Raw genomic sequence first — 21,130 nt, 5'->3', positions numbered from 1 at the left:
GTGGAGAAGGTTCGGAGGGAATGGAGAGGGAGGGTGTGGAGGGGGAATGGAGGGAATGGAGAGGGAGGGTGTGGAGGGTGTTCAGAGGGAATGGAGAGAGAGGGTGTGGAGGGGGAATGGAGGGAATGGAGAGGGAGGGTGTGGAGGGGGTTCGGAGGGAATGGAGAGGGGAGGGTGTGGAGGGGGAATGGAGGGAATGGAGAGGGAGGTGTGGAGGGGGAATGGAGGAATGGAGAGGAAGGGTGTGGAGGGGGAATGGAGGGAATGGAGAGGGAGGGTGTGGAGGGGAATGGAGGGAATGGAGAGGGAGGGTGTGGAGGGGGAATGGAGGGAATGGAGAGGGAGGGTGTGTTGAGGAGGTGTTCAGAGGGAATGGAGAGAGAGGGTGTGGAGGGGAATGGAGGGAATGGAGAGGGAGGGTGTGGAGGGGGTTTGGAGGGAATGGAGAGGGAGGGTGAGGAGGGGGAATGGAGGGAATGGAGAGGGAGGGTGTGGAGAGGGAATGGAGGGAATGGAGAGGGAGGGTGTGGAGGGGGAATGGAGGGAATGGAGAGGGAGGGTGTGGAGGGGGTTTGGAGGGAATGGAGAGGGAGGGTGAGGAGGGGGAATGGAGGGAATGGAGAGGGAGGGTGTGGAGGGGGTTCGGAGGGAATGGAGAGAGAGGGTGTGGAGGGGGTACGGAGGGAATGGAGAGGGAAGGTGTGGAGGGGGAATGGAGGAGTGGAGAGGGAAGGATTGGAGGGGGAATAGAGGAGTGGAGAGGGAATTGTGTGGAGAGGGAGGGTGTGGAGAGGGGAGTGGAGGGGTGGAGAGGGGGGGTGTGGAGTGGGGAGGGTGTGGAGAGGGGAGGGTGTGGAGAGGGGAGGGTGTGGAGAGGGGAGGGTGTGGAGAGGGAGTGGAGGAGTGAAGAGGGAGGGTGTGGAGGAGTGGAGAGGGAGGGTGTGGAGGAGTGGAGAGGGAGGGTGTGGAGGAGTGGAGAGGGAGGGTGTTGAGAGGGGAGTGGAGGAGTGGAGAGGGGAGTGGAGGAGTGGAGAGGGGAGGGTGTGGAGGAGTGGAGAGGGAGGGTGTGGAGGTGTGGAGGGAGGGTGTGGAGGAGTGGAGAGGGAGGGTGTGGAGGAGTGGAGAGGGAGGGTGTGGAGGAGTGGAGGGAGGGTGTGGAGGAGTGGAGAGGGGAGTGAAGGAGTGGAGAGGGGAGTGGAGGAGTGGAGAGGGGAGTGGAGGAGTGGAGAGGGAGTGGAGGAGTGGAGAGGGGTGGGTGTGGAGAGGGTGGGTGTGGAGAGGGGAGGGTGTGGAGAGGGAGTGGAGGAGTAGAGAACGAGGGTGTGGAGGGGGTGTGGTGGAGTAGAGTGGGTGGGGTGTGGAGAGGGAGGCTGTGGAGGGGGAGTGGAGGGTTGAGTGGGAGGGTGTGGATAGGGAAAGTGTGGATAGGGAAGTGTGGATTGGGAAGTGTGGATAGGGGAAGTGTGGATAGGGAAGTGTGGTTAGGGAAGTGTGGAGTGGGGAGGGTGTGGGTGGGTGGGGTGTGGGTGGGGGGGTGGGGGTGGGAGGGTGTGGAGTGGGGAGGGTGTGGAGTGGGAGGGTGTGGGTGGGAGGGGTGTGGGTGGGAGGGTGTGGAGTGGGAGGGTGGTGGTGAGCGAGGGTGTGGAGAGCGAGGGTGTGGAGAGCGGGGTAAGGGTGTGAGAGGGGGTGTGGAGAGCGAGGGTGTGGAGAGCGAGGGTGTGGAGAGCGAGGGTGTGGAGAGCGAGGGGTGTGGAGAGCGGGTGTGGAGAGCGAGGGTGTGGAGAGCGAGGGTGTGGAGAGCGAGGGTGTGGAGAGCGAGGGTGTGGAGAGCGAGGGTGTGGAGAGCGGAGGTGTGGAGAGCGAGGGTGTGGAGAGCGAGGGTGTGGAGAGCGAGGGTTTAGAGGGGGAGTGGAGGAGTTGAGGGGACGGTCTGGAGGGGGAGTGGAGGAGTAGAGAGGGAGAGTGTCGAGGGGGAGGGTGTAGAGAGGTAGGGTTTGGAGGGGCAGTGAGGGAGGAGAGAGGGAGGGTGTGGAGGGAGAATGGAGGAGTGGAGAGGGAGGGTGTGGAGGGAGGATGGAGAGTGGAGAGGGAGGGTGTGGAGGGAGGGTTGTGGAGGGAGGGGTGTGGAGGGAGGGTGTGGAGGGAGGATGGAGGAGTAGATGGGAGGTTGTGGAGGGGAGGGTGTGGTGGAGTGGAGAGGGAGGTGTGGAGAGTGGAGAGGGAGGGTGTGGAGGAGTGGTGAGGGAGGTTGTGAGGGAGGTGGGAGGAGTAGAAGGGAGGTGGTGGAGGAGGAGTGGGAGGAGGCGTGAGGGGGGAGGGTTGTGGAGGGAGGTTGGAGGAGTGGTGAGGAGGGTGTGGAGGGTGGTGGTGGGTGTGGGGTGATGGAGGAGTAGAGGGGAGGATGGAGGAGTAGTGGGGGGTTGTGGAGGGGGGGTGGAGGAGGAGGGGGAGGTTGTGGAGGGGGAGTGGAGGTGGTGAGGGGAGGTTGTGGTGGGGGGTGGGGGGGTAGGGGGGTGGGTGGTGTGGGGGGAGTGGTGGAGGTGTGGGGGGGGGTTTGGAGGGGGAGTGGAGGGTGGAGGGGGGGTGTGGGAGGGGGTGGAGGAGGAGGAGGGGAGGTTGTGGGGGGGAGTGGAGGAGGGAGAGGGAGGTTTGGAGGGGGAGTGGTGGAGGATTGGAGGGTTTGGAGGGTGGATGGAGGAGGAGAGGGGAGGTTGTGGGTGGGGAGTGGAGGGTGGATGAGGGGGGGTTGGAGGTGAGTGGAGGAGGAGAGAGGAGAGGTTTGGAGGGGAGAGTGAGGAGAGAGAGAGGGAGGGTTTGGAGGGAGGATGGAGGAGGATGAGGTGGAGGGTTTGGAGGAGAGAGGGGGCGGATAGAGGGAGGGGGGTTTGGAGGGGGAGTGGAGAGAGTGGAGAGGAGGAGTTAGGGAGGGAGGATGGAGAGAGGAGAGGGGAGGTTGTGGAGGGGGAGTGGAGGAGGAGGAGAGGAGGGGGGTTTTGGAGGTTTCTCACTCACCCACTGCTGTCCGTAACTGTCCTCCAGTCATTCACATTCCTGTCGTCCCAGTGCAGGCGGATTCCACCAGGTTTTTCGGGAGGAAGCATTCTCGCCAGGATTACAAAAATAGGCGAAGAACCTCAGTGCATGGATCATTACTGGAATGGGAAGAAGGTAATGGGAATGGGTAAAAGGAAGTAGCATCACTCACTCAGTCCCTCCACCTCTCTAACTGTCTCCCTTATTCTATCCCCTCTCACTCACTCCCTCCTCCCCAATACCGTAACGGCCTCACTCCGCCTCCTACCATCAATCACTCAGTCCAAGTCACCACAAACTCCTGTCTCTCTCTCACCCGTGATACCCCTGGTCACTACGACCTCTGTCTCTCTCTCACCCGTGATTCCCGGTCACTACGACCTCTGTCTGTCTCTCACCCGTGATTCCCCGGTCACTACGACCTCTGTCTCTCTCACTCTCTCTCGCCTGTGATTCCCGGTCACTACGACCTCTGTCTCTCTCACTCTCTCTCGCCTGTGATTCCCCGGTCACTACGACCTCTGTCTGTCTCTCACCCGTGATTCCCGGTCACTACGACCTCTGTCTCTCTCACTCTCTCTCGCCTGTGATTCCCCGGTCACTACGACCTCTGTCTGTCTCTCACCCGTGATTCCCCGGTCACTACGACCTCTCTCTCTCTCACCCGTGATTCCCGGTCACTACGACCTCTGACTCTCTCTCACCGTGATTCCCGGTCACTACGACCTCTGTTTCTCACCCGTGATTCCGGTCACTACGACCTTTGTCTGTCTCTCACCCGTGATTCCCCGTCACTACGACCTCTGTCTCTCTCGCCTGTGATTCCCAGTCACTACGACCTCTGTCTGTCTTCACCCGTGATCCCGTCACTACGACCTCTGTGTCTCTCTCACTCTCTCTGTCTCTCTCTCTCTCTCACCCGTGATTCCACGGTCACTACGACCTCTCTCTCTCGCCCGTGATTCCCCGGTCACTACGACCTCTCTCTCTCGCCCGTGATTCCCCGGTCACTACGACCTCTGTCTCTCTCTCTCTCTCTCTCTCTCACCGTGATATCCAGGTCAATAGACCTCTGTCTGTCTCACCCGTGATTCCGCGTCACTACGACCTCTGTCTGTCTCTCACCCGTGATTCCCGGTCACTACGACCTCTCTCTCTCACCCGTGATTCCCCGGTCACTAGACCTCTGTCTCTCTCTCACACCGTGATTCCCCGGTCACTACGACCTCTGTTTCTCACCCGTGATTCCCCGGTCACTACGACCTTTGTCTGTCTCTCACCGTGATTCCCCGGTCACTACGACCTCTGTCTCTCTCTCTCTCTCTCTTCACCGTGATTCCCTGGTCACTACGACCTCTGTCTCTCTCGCCTGTGATTCCCCAGTCACTACGACCTCTGTCTGTCTCTCACCCGTGATTCCCCGGTCACTACGACCTCTGTGCTCTCTCTCTCTCTCTGTCTCTCTCTCTCTCTCTCACCCGTGATTCCCCGGTCACTACGACCTCTCTCTCTCGCCCCGTGATTCCCCGGTCACTACGACCTCTCTCTCTCGCCCGTGATTCCCCGGTCACTACGACCTCTGTCTCTCTCTCTCTCTCTCTCTCTCTCACCCGTGATTCCCCGGTCACTACGACCCTCTGTCTCTCTCTCTCTCTCTCTCTCTCACCCGTGATTCCCCGGTCACTAACGACCTCTGTCTCTCTCACTCTCTCTCGCCTGTGATTCCCCGGTCACTACGACCTCTGTCTGTCTCTCACCCGTGATTCCCCCGGTCACTACGACCTCTCTCTCTCGCCGTGATTCCCCGGTCACTACGACCTCTCTCTCTCGCCCGTGATTCCCCGGTCACTACGACCTCTGTCTCTCTCTCTCTCTGTCTCTCTCTCACCCGTGATTCCCGGTCACTACGACCTCTGTCTGTCTCTCACCGTGATTCCCGGTCACTACGACCTCTCTCTCTCGCCCGTGATTCCCCGGTCACTACGACCTCTCTCTCTCGCCCGTGATTCCCCGGTCACTACGACCTCTGTCTCTCTCTCTCTCTGTCTCTCTCTCGCCCGTGATTCCACGGTCACTACGACCTCTGTCTCTCTCTCTCTCTCTCGCCCGTGATTCCCCGGTCACTACGACCTCTGTCTCTCTCTCTCTCGCCCGTGATTCCCCGGTCACTACGACCTCTGTCTCTCTCTCTCTCTCTCGCCCGTGATTCCCCGGTCACTACGACCTCTGTCTCTCTCTCTCTCTCTCTCACCCGTGATTCCCCGGTCACTACGACCTCTCCTCTCTCGCCCGTGATTCCCCGGTCACTACGACCTCTCTCTCTCGCCCGTGATTCCCCGGTCACTACGACCTCTGTCTCTCTCTCTCTCTCTCGCCCGTGATTCCACGGTCACTACGACCTCTCTCTCTCGCCCGTGATTCCCGGTCACTACGACCTCTGTCTCTTTCTCTCTCTCTCTCACCCGTGATTCCCCGGTCACTACGACCTCTGTCTCTCTCTCTCTCTCCGTCTCTCTCGCCCGTGATTCCCGGTCACTACGACCTCTGTCTCTCTCTCTCTCGCCCGTGATTTTCCGGTCACTACGAACTCTGTCTCTCTCTCTCTCTCTCTCGCCCGTGATTCCCCAGTCACTACGACCTCTGTCTCTCTCTCTCTCTCGCCCGTGATTCCCCGGTCACTACGACCTCTGTCTCTCTCTCTCTCTCGCCCGTGATTCCCCGGTCACGACGACCTCTGTCTCTCTCTCTCTCATCGCCCGTGATTCCCCGGTCACTACGACCTCTGTCTCTCTCTCTCTCTCGCCCCTGATTCCCCGGTCACTACGACCCCTGTCTCTCTCTCTCTCTCTCACCCGTGATTCCGCGGTCACTACGACCTCTGTCTCTCTCTCTCTCTCTCACCCGTGATTCCGCGGTCACTACGACCTCTGTCTCTCTCTCTCTCTCTCACCCGTGATTCCCCGGTCACTACGACCTCTGTCTCTCTCTCTCTCTCACCCATGATTCCCCGGTCACTACGACCTCTGTCTCTCTCTCTCTCTCTCTCGCCCGTGATTCCCCGGTCACTACGACCTCTGTCTCTCTCTCTCTCTCACCCGTGATTCCCCGGTCACTACGACCTCTGTCTCTCTCTCTCTCACCCATGATTCCCCGGTCACTACGACCTCTGTCTCTCTCTCTCTCTCACCCGTGATTCCCCGGTCACTACGACCTCTGTCTCTCTCTCTCTCTCTCTCTCTCACCCGTGATTCCCCGGTCACTACGACCTCTGTCTCTCTCACTCTCTCTCGCCTGTGATTCCCCGGTCACTACGACCTCTGTCTGTCTCTCACCCGTGATTCCCCGGTCACTACGACCTCTCTCTCTCGCCCGTGATTCCCCGGTCACTACGACCTCTCTCTCTCGCCCGTGATTCCCCGGTCACTACGACCTCTGTCTCTCTCTCTCTCTCTCTCTCACCCGTGATTCCCCGGTCACTACGACCTCTGTCTCTCTCTCTCTCTCTCTGTCTCTCTCTCGCCCGTGATTCCCCGGTCACTACGACCTCTGTCTCTCTCTCTCTCTCGCCCGTGATTCCCCGGTCACTACGACCTCTGTCTCTCTCTCTCTCGCCCGTGATTCCCTGGTCACTACGACCTCTGTCTCTCTCTCTCTCTCTCTCGCCCGTGATTCCCCGGTCACTACGACCTCTGTCTCTCTCTCTCTCTCTCTCACCCGTGATTCCCTGGTCACTACGACCTCTGTCTCTCTCTCTCTCTCTCTCTCTCACCCGTGATTCCCCGGTCACTACGACCTCTGTCTCTCTCACTCTCTCTCGCCTGTGATTCCCCGGTCACTACGACCTCTCTCTCTCGCCCGTGATTCCCCGGTCACTACGACCTCTCTCTCTCGCCCGTGATTCCCCGGTCACTACGACCTCTCTCTCTCGCCCGTGATTCCCCGGTCACTACGACCTCTCTCTCTCGCCCGTGATTCCCCGGTCACTACGACCTCTGTCTCTCTCTCTCTCTCTCTCTCTCTCACCCGTGATTCCCCGGTCACTACGACCTCTGTCTCTCTCTCTCTCTCTCTGTCTCTCTCTCGCCCGTGATTCCCCGGTCACTACGACCTCTGTCTCTCTCTCTCTCTCTCTCTCTCACCCGTGATTCCCCGGTCACTACGACCTCTGTCTCTCTCTCTCTCTCTCTCTCTCACCCGTGATTCCCCGGTCACTACGACCTCTGTCTCTCTCACTCTCTCTCGCCTGTGATTCCCCGGTCACTACGACCTCTGTCTGTCTCTCACCCGTGATTCCCCGGTCACTACGACCTCTCTCTCTCGCCCGTGATTCCCCGGTCACTACGACCTCTCTCTCTCGCCCGTGATTCCCCGGTCACTACGACCTCTCTCTCTCGCCCGTGATTCCCCGGTCACTACGACCTCTGTCTCTCTCTCTCTCTCTCTCTCTCTCACCCGTGATTCCCCGGTCACTACGACCTCTGTCTCTCTCTCTCTCTCTCTGTCTCTGTCTCGCCCGTGATTCCCCGGTCACTACGACCTCTGTCTCTCTCTCTCTCTCTCTCGCCCGTGATTCCCCGGTCACTACGACCTCTGTCTCTCTCTCTCTCGCCCGTGATTCCCCGGTCACTACGACCTCTGTCTCTCTCTCTCTCTCTCGCCCGTGATTCCCCGGTCACTACGACCTCTGTCTCTCTCTCTCTCTCTCTCACCCGTGATTCCCTGGTCACTACGACCTCTGTCTCTCTCTCTCTCTCTCGCCCGTGATTCCCCGGTCACTACGACCTCTGTCTCTCTCTCTCTCTCTCGCCCGTGATTCCCCGGTCACTACGACCTCTGTCTCTTTCTCTCTCTCTCTCACCCGTGATTCCCCGGTCACTACGACCTCTCTCTCTCTCTCTCTCGCCCGTGATTCCCCGGTCACTACGACTTCTGTCTCTCTCTCTCTCTCCGTCTCTCTCGCCCGTGATTCCCCGGTCACTACGACCTCTGTCTCTCTCTCTCTCGCCCGTGATTCCCCGGTCACTACGACCTCTGTCTCTCTCTCTTGCCCGTGATTCCCCGGTCACTATGACCTCTGTCTCTCTCTCTCTCGCCCGTGATTCCCCGGTCACTACGACCTCTGTCTCTCTCTCTCTCGCCCGTGATTCGCCGGTCACTACGACCTCTGTCTCTCTCTCTCTCTCTGCCGTGACTCCCCGGTCACTACGACCTCTGTCTCTCTCTCTCTCTCTCTCTGCCGTGATTCCCCGGTCACTACGACCTCTGTCTCTTTCTCTCTCTCTCTCTCGCCCGTGATTCCCCGGTCACTACGACCTCTGTCTCTTTCTCTCTCTCTCTCTCGCCCGTGATTCCCCGGTCACTACGACCTCTGTCTCTTTCTCTCTCTCTCTCTCGCCCGTGATTCCCCGGTCACTACGACCTCTGTCTCTCTCTCTCTCGCCCGTGATTCCCCGGTCACTACGAACTCTGTCTCTCTCTCTCGCCCGTGATTCCCCGGTCACTACGACCTCTGTCTCTCTCTCTCTCGCCCGTGATTCCCCGGTCACTACGACCTCTGTCTCTTTCTCTCTCTCTCTCTCACCCGTGATTCCCCGGTCACTCCGACCTCTGTCTCTCTCTCTCTCGCCCGTGATTCCCCGGTCACTACGAACTCTGTCTCTCTCTCTCGCCCGTGATTCCCCAGTCACTACGACCTCTGTCTCTCTCTCTCTCTCGCCCGTGATTCGCCGGTCACTACGACCTCTGTCTCTCTCTCTCTCTCGCCTGTGATTCCCCGGTCACTACGACCTCTGTCTCTCTCTCTCTCTCTGCCGTGATTCGCCGGTCACTACGACCTCTGTCTCTCTCTCTCTCTCGCCTGTGATTCCCCGGTCACTACGACCTCTGTCTCTCTCTCTCTCTCGCCTGTGATTCCCCGGTCACGACGACCTCTGTCTCTCTCTCTCTCTCGCCCGTGATTCCCCGGTCACTACGACCTCTGTCTCTCTCTCTCTCTCTCACCCGTGATTCCGCGGTCACTATGACCTCTGTCTCTCTCTCTCTCTCTCTCTCTCGCCCGTGATTCCCCGGTCACTACGACCTCTGTCTCTCTCTCTCTCTCACCCGTGATTCCCCGGTCACTACGACCTCTGTCTCTCTCTCACCCGTGATTCCCCGGTCACTACGACCTCTGTCTCTCTCTCTCTCTCACCCGTGATTCCCCGGTCACTACGACCTCTGTCTCTCTCTCACCCGTGATTCCCCGGTCACTACGACCTCTGTCTCTCTCTCTCTCACCCGTGATTCCCCGGTCACTACGACCTCTGTCTCTCTCTCACCCGTGATTCCCCGGTCACTACGACCTCTGTCTCTCTCTCTCTCACCCGTGATTCCCCGGTCACTACGACCTCTGTCTCTCACCCGTGATTCCCCGGTCACTACGACCTCTGTCTGTCTGTCACCCGTGATTCCCCGGTCACTACGACCTCTGTCTCTCTCTCTCTCTCTCACCCGTGATTCCCCGGTCACTACGACCTCTGTCTCTCTCTCTCTCTCTGTCTCTCTCTCTCACCCGTGATTCCCCGGTCACTACGACCTCTGTCTCTCTCGCCAGTGATTCCCCAGTCACTACGACCTCTGTGTCTCTCTCTCTCTCTCTGTCTCTCTCTCTCTCTCTCACCCGTGATTCCCCGGTCACTACGACCTCTGTCTCTCTCTCTCTCTCTCACCCGTGATTCCCCGGTCACTACGACCTCTGTCTCTCTCTCTCTCTCGCCCGTGATTCCCCGGTCACTACGACCTCTGTCTCTCTCTCTCTCTCTCTCGCCCGTGATTCCCCTGTCACTACGACCTCTGTCTCTCTCTCTCTCGCCCGTGATTCCCCGGTCACTACGACCTCTGTCTCTCTCTCTCTCTCTCTCGCCCGTGATTCCCCGGTCACTACGACCTCTGTCTCTCTCTCTCTCTCTCTCTCACCCGTGATTCCCTGGTCACTACGACCTCTGTCTCTCTCTCACCCGTGATTCCCCGGTCACTACGACCTCTGTCTCTCTCTCTCTCTCTCGCCCGTGATTCCACGGTCACTACGACCTCTCTCTCTCGCCCGTGATTCCCCGGTCACTACGACCTCTGTCTCTCTCTCACCCGTGATTCCCCGGTCACTACGACCTCTGTCTCTCTCTCTCTCACCCGTGATTCCCCGGTCACTACGACCTCTGTCTCTCTCTCACCCGTGATTCCCCGGTCACTACGACCTCTGTCTCTCTCTCTCTCACCCGTGATTCCCCGGTCACTACGACCTCTGTCTCTCACCCGTGATTCCCCGGTCACTACGACCTCTGTCTGTCTGTCACCCGTGATTCCCCGGTCACTACGACATCTGTCTCTCTCTCTCTCTCTCACCCGTGATTCCCCGGTCACTACGACCTCTGTCTCTCTCTCTCTCTCTGTCTCTCTCTCTCACCCGTGATTCCCCGGTCACTACGACCTCTGTCTCTCTCGCCAGTGATTCCCCAGTCACTACGACCTCTGTGTCTCTCTCTCTCTCTCTGTCTCTCTCTCTCTCTCTCACCCGTGATTCCCCGGTCACTACGACCTCTGTCTCTCTCTCTCTCTCTCACCCGTGATTCCCCGGTCACTACGACCTCTGTCTCTCTCTCTCTCTCGCCCGTGATTCCCCGGTCACTACGACCTCTGTCTCTCTCTCTCTCTCTCTCGCCCGTGATTCCCCTGTCACTACGACCTCTGTCTCTCTCTCTCTCGCCCGTGATTCCCCGGTCACTACGACCTCTGTCTCTCTCTCTCTCTCTCTCGCCCGTGATTCCCCGGTCACTACGACCTCTGTCTCTCTCTCTCTCTCTCTCTCACCCGTGATTCCCTGGTCACTACGACCTCTGTCTCTCTCTCACCCGTGATTCCCCGGTCACTACGACCTCTGTCTCTCTCTCTCTCTCTCGCCCGTGATTCCACGGTCACTACGACCTCTCTCTCTCGCCCGTGATTCCCCGGTCACTACGACCTCCGTCTCTTTCTCTCTCTCTCTCACCCGTGATTCCCCGGTCACTACGACCTCTGTCTCTCTCTCTCTCTCTGTCTCTCCCTCTCTCTCCGTCTCTCTCGCCCGTGATTCCCCGGTCACTACGACCTCTGTCTCTCTCTCTCTCGCCCGTGATTCCCCGGTCACTACGACCTCTGTCTCTCTCTCTCTCGCCCGTGATTCCCCGGTCACTACGAACTCTGTCTCTCTCTCTCTCTCCCGTGATTCCCCGGTCACTACGAACTCTGTCTCTCTCTCTCTCTCTCTCGCCCGTGATTCCCCAGTCACTACGACCTCTGTCTCTCTCTCTCTCGCCCGTGATTCCCCGGTCACTACGAACTCTGTCTCTCTCTCTCTCTCTCTCGCCCGTGATTCCCCGGTCACTACGACCTCTGTCTCTCTCTCTCTCGCCCGTGATTCCCCGGTCACTACGAACTCTGTCTCTCTCTCTCTCTCTCTCTCTCGCCCGTGATTCCCCAGTCACTACGACCTCTGTCTCTCTCTCTCTCGCCCGTGATTCGCCGGTCACTACGACCTCTGTCTCTCTCGCCCGTGATTCCCCGGTCACTACGACCTCTCTCTCTCTCACCCGTGATTCCCCGGTCACTACGACCTCTGTCTCTCTCTCACCCGTGATTCCCCGGTCACTACGACCTCTGTCTCTCTCTCTCTCACCCGTGATTCCCCGGTCACTACGACCTCTGTCTCTCACCCGTGATTCCCCGGTCACTACGACCTCTGTCTGTCTCTCACCCGTGATTCCCCGGTCACTACGACCTCTGTCTCTCTCTCTCTCTCTCTCTCACCCGTGAGTCCCCGGTCACTACGACCTCTGTCTCTCTCGCCTGTGATTCCCCAGTCACTACGACCTCTGTCTGTCTCTCACCCGTGATTCCCCGGTCACTACGACCTCTGTCTCTCTCTCTCTCTCTCTGTCTCTCTCTCTCACCCGTGATTCCCCGGTCACTACGACCTCTGTCTCTCTCGCCAGTGATTCCCCAGTCACTACGACCTCTGTGTCTCTCTCTCTCTCTCTCTCACCCGTGATTCCCCGGTCACTACGACCTCTGTCTCTCTCTCTCTCTGTCTCTCTCTGGCCCGTGATTCCACGGTCACTACGACCTCTCTCTCTCGCCCGTGATTCCCCGGTCACTACGACCTCTCTCTCTCGCCCGTGATTCCCCGGTCACTACGACCTCTGTCTCTCTCTCTCTCTCTCTCTCTCTCTCTCACCCGTGATTCCCCGGTCACTACGACCTCTGTCTCTCTCTCTCTGTCTCTCTCTCTCTCTCTCTCACCCGTGATTCCCCGGTCACTACGACCTCTGTCTCTCTCTCTCTCTCTCTCTCACCCGTGATTCCCTGGTCACTACGACCTCTGTCTCTCTCTCACCCGTGATTCCCCGGTCACTACGACCTCTGTCTCTCTCTCTCTCGCCCGTGATTCCACGGTCACTACGACCTCTCTCTCTCGCCCGTGATTCCCCGGTCACTACGACCTCCGTCTCTTTCTCTCTCTCTCTCACCCGTGATTCCCCGGTCACTACGACCTCTGTCTCTCTCTCTCTCTCTGTCTCTCTCTCTCTCTCCGTCTCTCTCACCCGTGATTCCCCGGTCACTACGACCTCTGTCTCTCTCTCTCTCGCCCGTGATTCCCCGGTCACTACGAACTCTGTCTCTCTCTCTCTCTCTCTCGCCCGTGATTCCCCAGTCACTACGACCTCTGTCTCTCTCTCTCTCGCCCGTGATTCCCCGGTCACTACGAACTCTGTCTCTCTCTCTCTCTCTCTCGCCCGTGATTCCCCGGTCACTACGACCTCTGTCTCTCTCTCTCTCGCCCGTGATTCCCCGGTCACTACGAACTCTGTCTCTCTCTCTCTCGCCCGTGATTCCCCAGTCACTACGACCTCTGTCTCTCTCTCTCTCGCCCGTGATTCGCCGGTCACTACGACCTCTGTCTCTCTCTCTCTCTCGCCCGTGATTCCCCGGTCACTACGACCTCTCTCTCTCTCACCCGTGATTCCCCGGTCACTACGACCTCTGTCTCTCTCTCACCCGTGATTCCCCGGTCACTACGACCTCTGTCTCTCTCTCTCTCACCCGTGATTCCCCGGTCACTACGACCTCTGTCTCTCACCCGTGATTCCCCGGTCACTACGACCTCTGTCTCTCTCTCTCTCTCACCCGTGAGTCCCCGGTCACTACGACCTCTGTCTCTCTCGCCTGTGATTCCCCAGTCACTACGACCTCTGTCTGTCTCTCACCCGTGATTCCCCGGTCACTACGACCTCTGTCTCTCTCTCTCTCTCTCTCTGTCTCTCTCTCTCACCCGTGATTCCCCGGTCACTACGACCTCTGCCTCTCTCGCCAGTGATTCCCCAGTCACTACGACCTCTGTGTCTCTCTCTCTCTCTCTGTCTCTCTCTCTCTCACCCGTGATTCCCCGGTCACTACGACCTCTGTCTCTCTCTCTCTCTCTGTCTCTCTCTGGCCCGTGATTCCACGGTCACTACGACCTCTCTCTCTCGCCCGTGATTCCCCGGTCACTACGACCTCTCTCTCTCGCCCGTGATTCCCCGGTCACTACGACCTCTGTCTCTCTCTCTCTCTCTCTCTCTCTCTCACCCGTGATTCCCCGGTCACTACGACCTCTGTCTCTCTCTCTCTCTCTGTCTCTGTCTCTCTCTCTCTCTCTCACCCGTGATTCCCCGGTCACTACGACCTCTGTCTCTCTCTCTCTCTCTCTCTCTCTCACCCGTGATTCCCCGGTCACTACGACCTCTGTCTCTCTCTCTCTCTCTGTCTCTCTCTCGCCCGTGATTCCCCGGTCACTACGACCTCTGTCTCTCTCTCTCTCTCTCTCGCCCGTGATTCCCCGGTCACTACGACCTCTGTCTCTCTCTCTCTCGCCCGTGATTCCCCGGTCACTACGACCTCTGTCTCTCTCTCTCTCTCTCACCCGTGATTCCCCGGTCACTACGACCTCTGTCTCTCTCTCTCTCTCTGTCTCTCTCTCGCCCGTGATTCCCCGGTCACTACGACCTCTGTCTCTCTCTCTCTCTCTCTCGCCCGTGATTCCCCGGTCACTACGACCTCTGTCTCTCTCTCTCTCGCCCGTGATTCCCCGGTCACTACGACCTCTGTCTCTCTCTCTCTCTCTCACCCGTGATTCCCCGGTCACTACGACCTCTGTCTCTCTCTCTCTCTCTCGCCCGTGATTCCACGGTCACTACGACCTCTCTCTCTCGCCCGTGATTCCCCGGTCACTACGACCTCTGTCTCTTTCTCTCTCTCTCTCACCCGTGATTCCCCGGTCACTACGACCTCTGTGTCTCTCTCTCTCTCTGTCTCTCTCTCTCTCTCTCCGTCTCTCTCGCCCGTGATTCCCCGGTCACTACGACCTCTGTCTCTCTCTCTCTCGCCCGTGATTCCCCGGTCACTACGACCTCTGTCTCTCTCTCTCTCGCCCGTGATTCCCCGGTCACTACGAACTCTGTCTCTCTCTCTCTCTCTCTCGCCCGTGATTCCCCAGTCACTACGACCTCTGTCTCTCTCTCTCTCGCCCGTGATTCGCCGGTCACTACGACCTCTGTCTCTCTCTCTCTCTCGCCCGTGATTCCCCGGTCACTACGACCTCTCTCTCTCTCTCTCACCCGTGATTCCCCGGTCACTACGACCTCTGTCACTCTCTCTCTCTCTCACCCGTGATTCCCCGGTCACGACGACCTCTGTCTCTCTCTCTCTCTCTGCCGTGATTCCCCGGTCACTACGACCTCTGTCTCTCTCTCTGTCTCTCTCTCACCCATGATTCCCCGGTCATTACGACCTCAGTCTCTCTCTCACCCGTGATTCCCCGGTCACTACGACCTCTGTCTCTCTCTCTCTCTCTGCCGTGATTCCCCGGTCACTACGACCTCTGTCTCTCTCTCTGTCTCTCTCTCACCCATGATTCCCCGGTCACGACGACCTCTGTCTCTCTCTCTCTCTCGCCCGTGATTCCCCGGTCACTACGACCTCTGTCTCTCTCTCTCGCCCGTGATTCCCCGGTCACTACGACCTCTGTCTCTCTCTCTCTCTCGCCCGTGATTCCCCGGTCACTACGACCTCTGTCTCTCTCTCTCTCGCCCGTGATTCCCCGGTCACTACGACCTCTGTCTCTCTCTCTCTCTCGCCCGTGATTCCCCGGTCACTACGACCTCTGTCTCTCTCTCTCTCTCGCCCGTGATTCCCCGGTCACTACGACCTCTGTCTCTCTCTGTCGCCCATGATTCCCCGGTCACTACGACCTCTGTCTCTCTCTCTCGCCCGTGATTCCCCGGTCACTACGACCTCTGTCTCTCTCTCTCGCCCGTGATTCCCCGGTCACTACGACCTCTGTCTCTCTCTCTCGCCCGTGATTCCCCGGTCACTACGACCTCTGTCTCTCTCTCTCTCTCGCCCGTGATTCCCCGGTCACTACGACCTCTGTCTCTCTCTCTCTCGCCCGTGATTCCCCGGTCACTACGACCTCTGTCTCTCTCTCTCTCTCGCCCGTGATTCCCCGGTCACTACGACCTCTGTCTCTCTCTCTCTCTCGCCCGTGATTCCCCGGTCACTACGACCTCTGTCTCTCTCTCTCGCCCATGATTCCCCGGTCACTACGACCTCTGTCTCTCTCGCCAGTGATTCCCCGGTCACTATGACCTCTGTATCTCTCTCTCTCGCCCGTGATTCCCCGGTCACTACGACCTCTGTCTCTCTCTCTGTCTCTCTCTCTCGCCCGTGATTCCCCGGTCACTACGACCTCTGTTTCTCTCTCTGTCTCTTTCTCTCGCCCGTGATTCCCCGGTCACTACGACCTCTGTCTCTCTCGCCCGTGATTCCCCGGTCACTACGACCTCTGTCTCTCTCGCCCGTGATTCCCCGGTCACTACGACCTCTGTCTCTCTCGCCCGTGATTCCCCGGTCACTCCGTCCTCTGTCTCTCTCGCTCTCGCCCGTGATTCCCCGGTCACTACGACCTCTGTCTCTCTCTCTCTCGCCCGTGATTCCCCGGTCACTACGACCTCTGTCTCTCTCGCCCGTGATTCCCCGGTCACTACGACCTCTGTCTCTCTCTCTCTCGCCCGTGATTCCCCGGTCACTACGACCTCTGTCTCTCTCTCTCGCCCGTGATTCCCCGGTCACTACGACCTCTGTCTCTTTCTCTCGCCCGTGATTCCCCGGTCACTACGACCTCTGTCTCTCTCTCTCGCCCGTGATTCCCCGGTCACTACGACCTCTGTCTCTTTCTCTCGCCCGTGATTCCCCGGTCACTACGACCTCTGTCTCTTTCTCTCGCCCGTGATTCCCCGGTCACTACGACCTCTGTCTCTTTCTCTCGCCCGTGATTCCCCGGTCACTACGACCTCTGTCTCTTTCTCTCGCCCGTGATTCCCCGGTCACTACGACCTCTGTCTCTCTCTCTCGCCCGTGATTCCCCGGTCACTACCACCTCTGTCTCTCTCTCTCTCTCGCCCGTGATTCCCCGGTCACTACGACCTCTGTCTCTCCCGCCCGTGATTCCCCGGTCACTACGACCTCTGTCTCTCTCTCTCTCTCTCTCTCACCCGTGATTCCCCGGTCACTACGACCTCTGTCTCTCTCTCTCTCTCTGTCTCTCTCTCGCCCGTGATTCCCCGGTCACTACGACCTCTGTCTCTCTCTCTCACCCGTGATTCCCCGGTCACTATGACCTCTGTCTCTCTCTCTCTCTCGTGATTCCCCGGTCACTACGACCTCTGTCTCTCTCTCTCTCACCCGTGATTCCCCGGTCACTTCGACCTCTGTCTCTCTCTCTCTCTCTCACCCGTGATTCCCCGGTCACTACGACCTCTGTCTCTCTCTCTCTCGCCCGTGATTCCCCAGTCACTACGACCTCTGTCTCTCTCTCTCTCTCTCTCTCACCCGTGATTCCCCGGTCACTACGACCTCTGTCTCTCTCTCTCACCCGTGATTCCCCGGTCACTATGACCTCTGTCTCTCTCTCTCTCTCGTGATTCCCCGGTCACTACGACCTCTGTCTCTCTCTCTCTCGCCCGTGATTCCCCGGTCACTTCGACCTCTGTCTCTCTCTCTCTCTCTCACCCGTGATTCCCCGGTCACTACGACCTCTGTCTCTCTCTCTCTCGCCCGTGATTCCCCAGTCACTACGACCTCTGTCTCTCTCTCTCTCTCTCATGATTCCCCGGTCACTACGACCTCTGCCTCTCTCTCTCTCTCTCTCTCACCCGTGATTCCCCGGTCACTACGACCTCTGACACTCTCTCTCTCTCTCTCACCCGTGATTCCCCGGTCACTACGACCTCTGTGTCTCTCTCTCTCTCTCTCTCTCTCGCCCGCCCGTGATTCCCCGGTCACTACGACCTCTGTCTCTCTCGCCCGTGATTCCCCGGTCACTACGACCTCTGTCTCTCTCTCTCTCGCCCGTGATTCCCCGGTCACTACGACCTCTGTCTCTCTCGCCCGTGATTCCCCGGTCACTACGACCTCTGTCTCTCTCGCCCGTGATTCCCCGGTCACTACGACCTCTGTCTCTCTCTCTCTCGCCCGTGATTCCCCGGTCACTACGACCTCTGTCTCTCTCTCTCGCCCGTGATTCCCCGGTCACTACGACCTCTGTCTCTCTCTCTCGCCCGTGATTCCCCGGTCACTACGACCTCTGTCTCTCTCTCTCTCTCGCCCGTGATTCCCCGGTCACTACGACCTCTGTCTCTCTCGCCCGTGATTCCCCGGTCACTACGACCTCTGTCTCTCTCTCTCTCTCTCTCTCTGTCTCTCTCTCTCTCTCTCTGTCTCTCTCTCGCCCGTGATTCCCCGGTCACTACGACCTCTGTCTCACTCTCTCGCCCGTGATTCCCCGGTCACTACGACCTCTGTCTCTCTCTCTCTCGTGATTCCCCGGTCACTACGACCTCTGTCTCACTCTCTCGCCCGTGATTCCCCGGTCACTATGACCTCTGTCTCTCTCTCTCTCTCGTGATTCCCCGGTCACTATGACCTCTGTCTCTCTCTCTCTCTCGTGATTCCCCGGTCACTACAACCTCTGTCTCTCTCTCTCACTCTCTCGCCCGTGATTCCCCGGTCACTTCGACCTCTGTCTCTCTCTCTCTCTCTCACCCGTGATTCCCCGTTCACTACGACCTCTGTCTCTCTCTCTCTCTCTCACCCGTGATTCCCTGGTCACTACGACCTCTGTCTCTCTCTCTCTCGCCCGTGATTCCCCGGTCACTACGACCTCTGTCTCTCTCTCTCTCTCACCCGTGATTCCACGGTCACTACGACCTCTGTCTTTTTCTCTCTCTCTCTCTCTCTCTCGTGATTCCCCGGTCACTACGACCTCTGTCTCCCTCTCTCTCTCTCTCACCCGTGATTCCCCGTTCACTACGACCTCTGTCTCTCTCTCTCTCTCACCCGTGATTCCCCGGTCACTACGACCTCTGCCTCTCTCTCTCTCTCTCTCACCCGTGATTCCCCGGTCACTACGACCTCTGACACTCTCTCTCTCTCTCTCACCCGTGATTCCCCGGTCACTACGACCTCTGTCTCTCTCTCTCTCACCCGTGATTCCCCGGTCACTACGACCTCTGCCTCTCTCTCTCTCTCTCTCACCCGTGATTCCCCGGTCACTACGACCTCTGACACTCTCTCTCTCTCACCCGTGATTCCCCGGTCACTACGACCTCTGACACTCTCTCTCTCTCTCTCTCACCCGTGATTCCCCAGTCACTACGACCTCTGACTCTCTCTCTCTCTCTCTCTCACCCGTGATTCCCCGGTCACTACGACCTCTGACACTCTCTCTCTCTCTCTCTCACCCGTGATTCCCCGGTCACTACGACCTCTGACTCTCTCTCTCTCTCTCACCCGTGATTCCCCGGTCACAACGACCTCTGTCTCTCTCTCTCTCACCCGTGATTCCCCGGTCACTACGACCTCTGTCTCTCTCTCTCTCTCTCACCCGTGATTCCCCGGTCACTACGACCTCTGTCTCTCTCTCTCTCCCGTGATTCCCCGTTCACTACGACCTCTGTCTCCCTCTCTCTCTCTCTCTCCCGTGATTCCCCGTTCACTACGACCTCTGTCTCTCTCTCTCACCCGTGATTCCCCGGTCACTACGACCTCTGACACTCTCTCTCTCTCTCACCCGTGATTCCCCGGTCACTACAACCTCTGTCTCTCTCTCTCTCCCGTGATTCCCCGTTCACTACGACCTCTGTCTCTCTCTCTCTCTCGTGATTCCCCGGTCACTACGACCTCTGTCTCCCTCTCTCTCTCTCTCTCCCGTGATTCCCCGTTCACTACGACCTCTGTCTCTCTCTCTCTCTCGTGATTCCCCGGTCACTACGACCTCTGTCTCTCTCTCTCTCTCTCGCCCGTGATTCCCCGTTCACTACGACCTCTGACACTCTCTCTCTCTCTCTCACCCGTGATTCCCCGGTCACTACGACCTCTGACACTCTCTCTCTCTCTCTCACCCGTGATTCCCCGGTCACTACGACCTCTGCCTCTCTCTCTCTCTCTCTCACCCGTGATTCCCCGGTCACTACGACCTCTGACACTCTCTCTCTCACCCGTGATTCCCCGGTCACTACGACCTCTGACTCTCTCTCTCTCTCTCTCTCACCCGTGATTCCCCGGTCACTACGACCTCTGACACTCTCTCTCTCTCTCTCTCACCCGTGATTCCCCGGTCACTACGACCTCTGTCTCTCTCTCTCTCTCTGTCTGTCTCTCTCTCTCTCTCCGTCTCTATCGCCCGTGATTCCCCGGTCACTACGACCTCTGTCTCTCTCTCTCTCACCCGTGATTCCCCGGTAACTACGACCTCTGTCTCTCTCTCTCGCCCATGATCCCCCGGTCACTACGACCTCTGTCTCTCTCTCTCTCTCTGTCTCTCTCTCTCTCGCCTGTGATTCCCCGGTCACTACGACCTCTGTCTCTCTCTCTCTTTCTCTCTCTCTCTCGCCCGTGATCCCCCAGTCACTACGACCCCCTGTCTCTCTCTCTCTCTCACCTGTGATCCCCCAGTCACTACGATCTCTCTCTCTCTCTCAGCCCCGTGATCCCCCAGTCACTACGACCCCCAGTCTCTCTCTCACCCGTGATCCCCCGGTCACTACGCCCTCTGTCTCTCTCTCTCACCCCTGTGATCCCCCGGTCACTACGCCCTCTGTCTCTCTCTCTCTCTCTCTCTCACCCCTGTGATCCCCCGGTCACTACGACCTCTGTCTCTCTCTCTCTCTCTCTCCTGTGATCCCCCGGTCACTACGCCCTCTGTCTCTCTCTCGCCTGTGATCCCCCGGTCACTACGACCTCTGTCTCTCTCTCTCTCTCTCTCTCTCACCCCTGTGATCCCCCGGTTACTATGACCTATGTCTCTCTCTCTCTCGCCTGTGATTCCCCGGTCACTACGACCTCTGTCTCTCTCTCTCTCTCTCTCTCTCTCTCTCGCCTGTGATCCCCCGGTCACTACGACCTCTGTCTCTCTCTCACCCCCGTGATCCCCCAGTCACTACGACCCCCTGTCTCTCTCTCTCTCTCTCTCTCTCTTCTGTGATCCCCCAGTCACTACGACCTCTGTCTCTCTCTCAGCCCCGTGATCCCCCAGTCACTACGACCTCTGTCTCTCTCTCACCCCCGTGATCCCCCAGTCACTACGACCCCCTGTCTCTCTCTCTCTCTCTCTCTCTTCTGTGATCCCCCAGTCACTCCGATCTCTCTCTCTCTCTCAGCCCCGTGATCCCCCAGTCACTACGACCCCCAGTCTCTCTCTCTCTCACCCCTGTGACCCCCCAGTCTCTCTCTCTCACCCCTGTGATCCCCCAGTCACTGCGACCCCCTGTCTCTCTCTCTCTCTCTCTCTCTCTCTTCTGTGATCCCCCAGTCACTCCGATCTCTCTCTCTCTTTCTCTCTCTCTCAGCCCCGTGATCCCCCAGTCACTACGACCCCCAGTCTCTCTCTCTCACCCCTGTGATCCCCCAGTCTCTCTCTCTCTCACCCCTGTGACCCCCCAGTCTCTCTCTCTCTCACCCCTGTGATCCCCCAGTCACTGCGACCCCCTGT

At 58.7% G+C, this 21,130-nt stretch overlaps 1 protein-coding gene across 1 annotated transcript in view; it reads right to left on the bottom strand.

The window, feature by feature from the left end:
• The window catches only part of LOC137352703 (sodium/potassium-transporting ATPase subunit alpha-3-like), a 163,467-nt gene that overhangs the window by 11,153 nt on the left and 131,184 nt on the right, over window positions 1-21,130 (bottom strand). Inside the window, 4 exon segments of the mRNA XM_068018431.1 lie at window positions 3,013-3,038; window positions 3,041-3,079; window positions 3,082-3,099; window positions 3,102-3,152. Of these exon segments, the coding sequence (XP_067874532.1) occupies window positions 3,013-3,038; window positions 3,041-3,079; window positions 3,082-3,099; window positions 3,102-3,152 (134 nt within the window).

The sequence above is a fragment of the Heterodontus francisci genome, chromosome 39 (genome assembly GCF_036365525.1).
Source record: "Heterodontus francisci isolate sHetFra1 chromosome 39, sHetFra1.hap1, whole genome shotgun sequence".
Lineage (NCBI taxonomy): Eukaryota > Metazoa > Chordata > Chondrichthyes > Heterodontiformes > Heterodontidae > Heterodontus > Heterodontus francisci.
The sequence above is the reverse complement of the archived record's forward strand: the minus strand, read 5'-3'. Positions and strand labels throughout refer to the sequence as shown.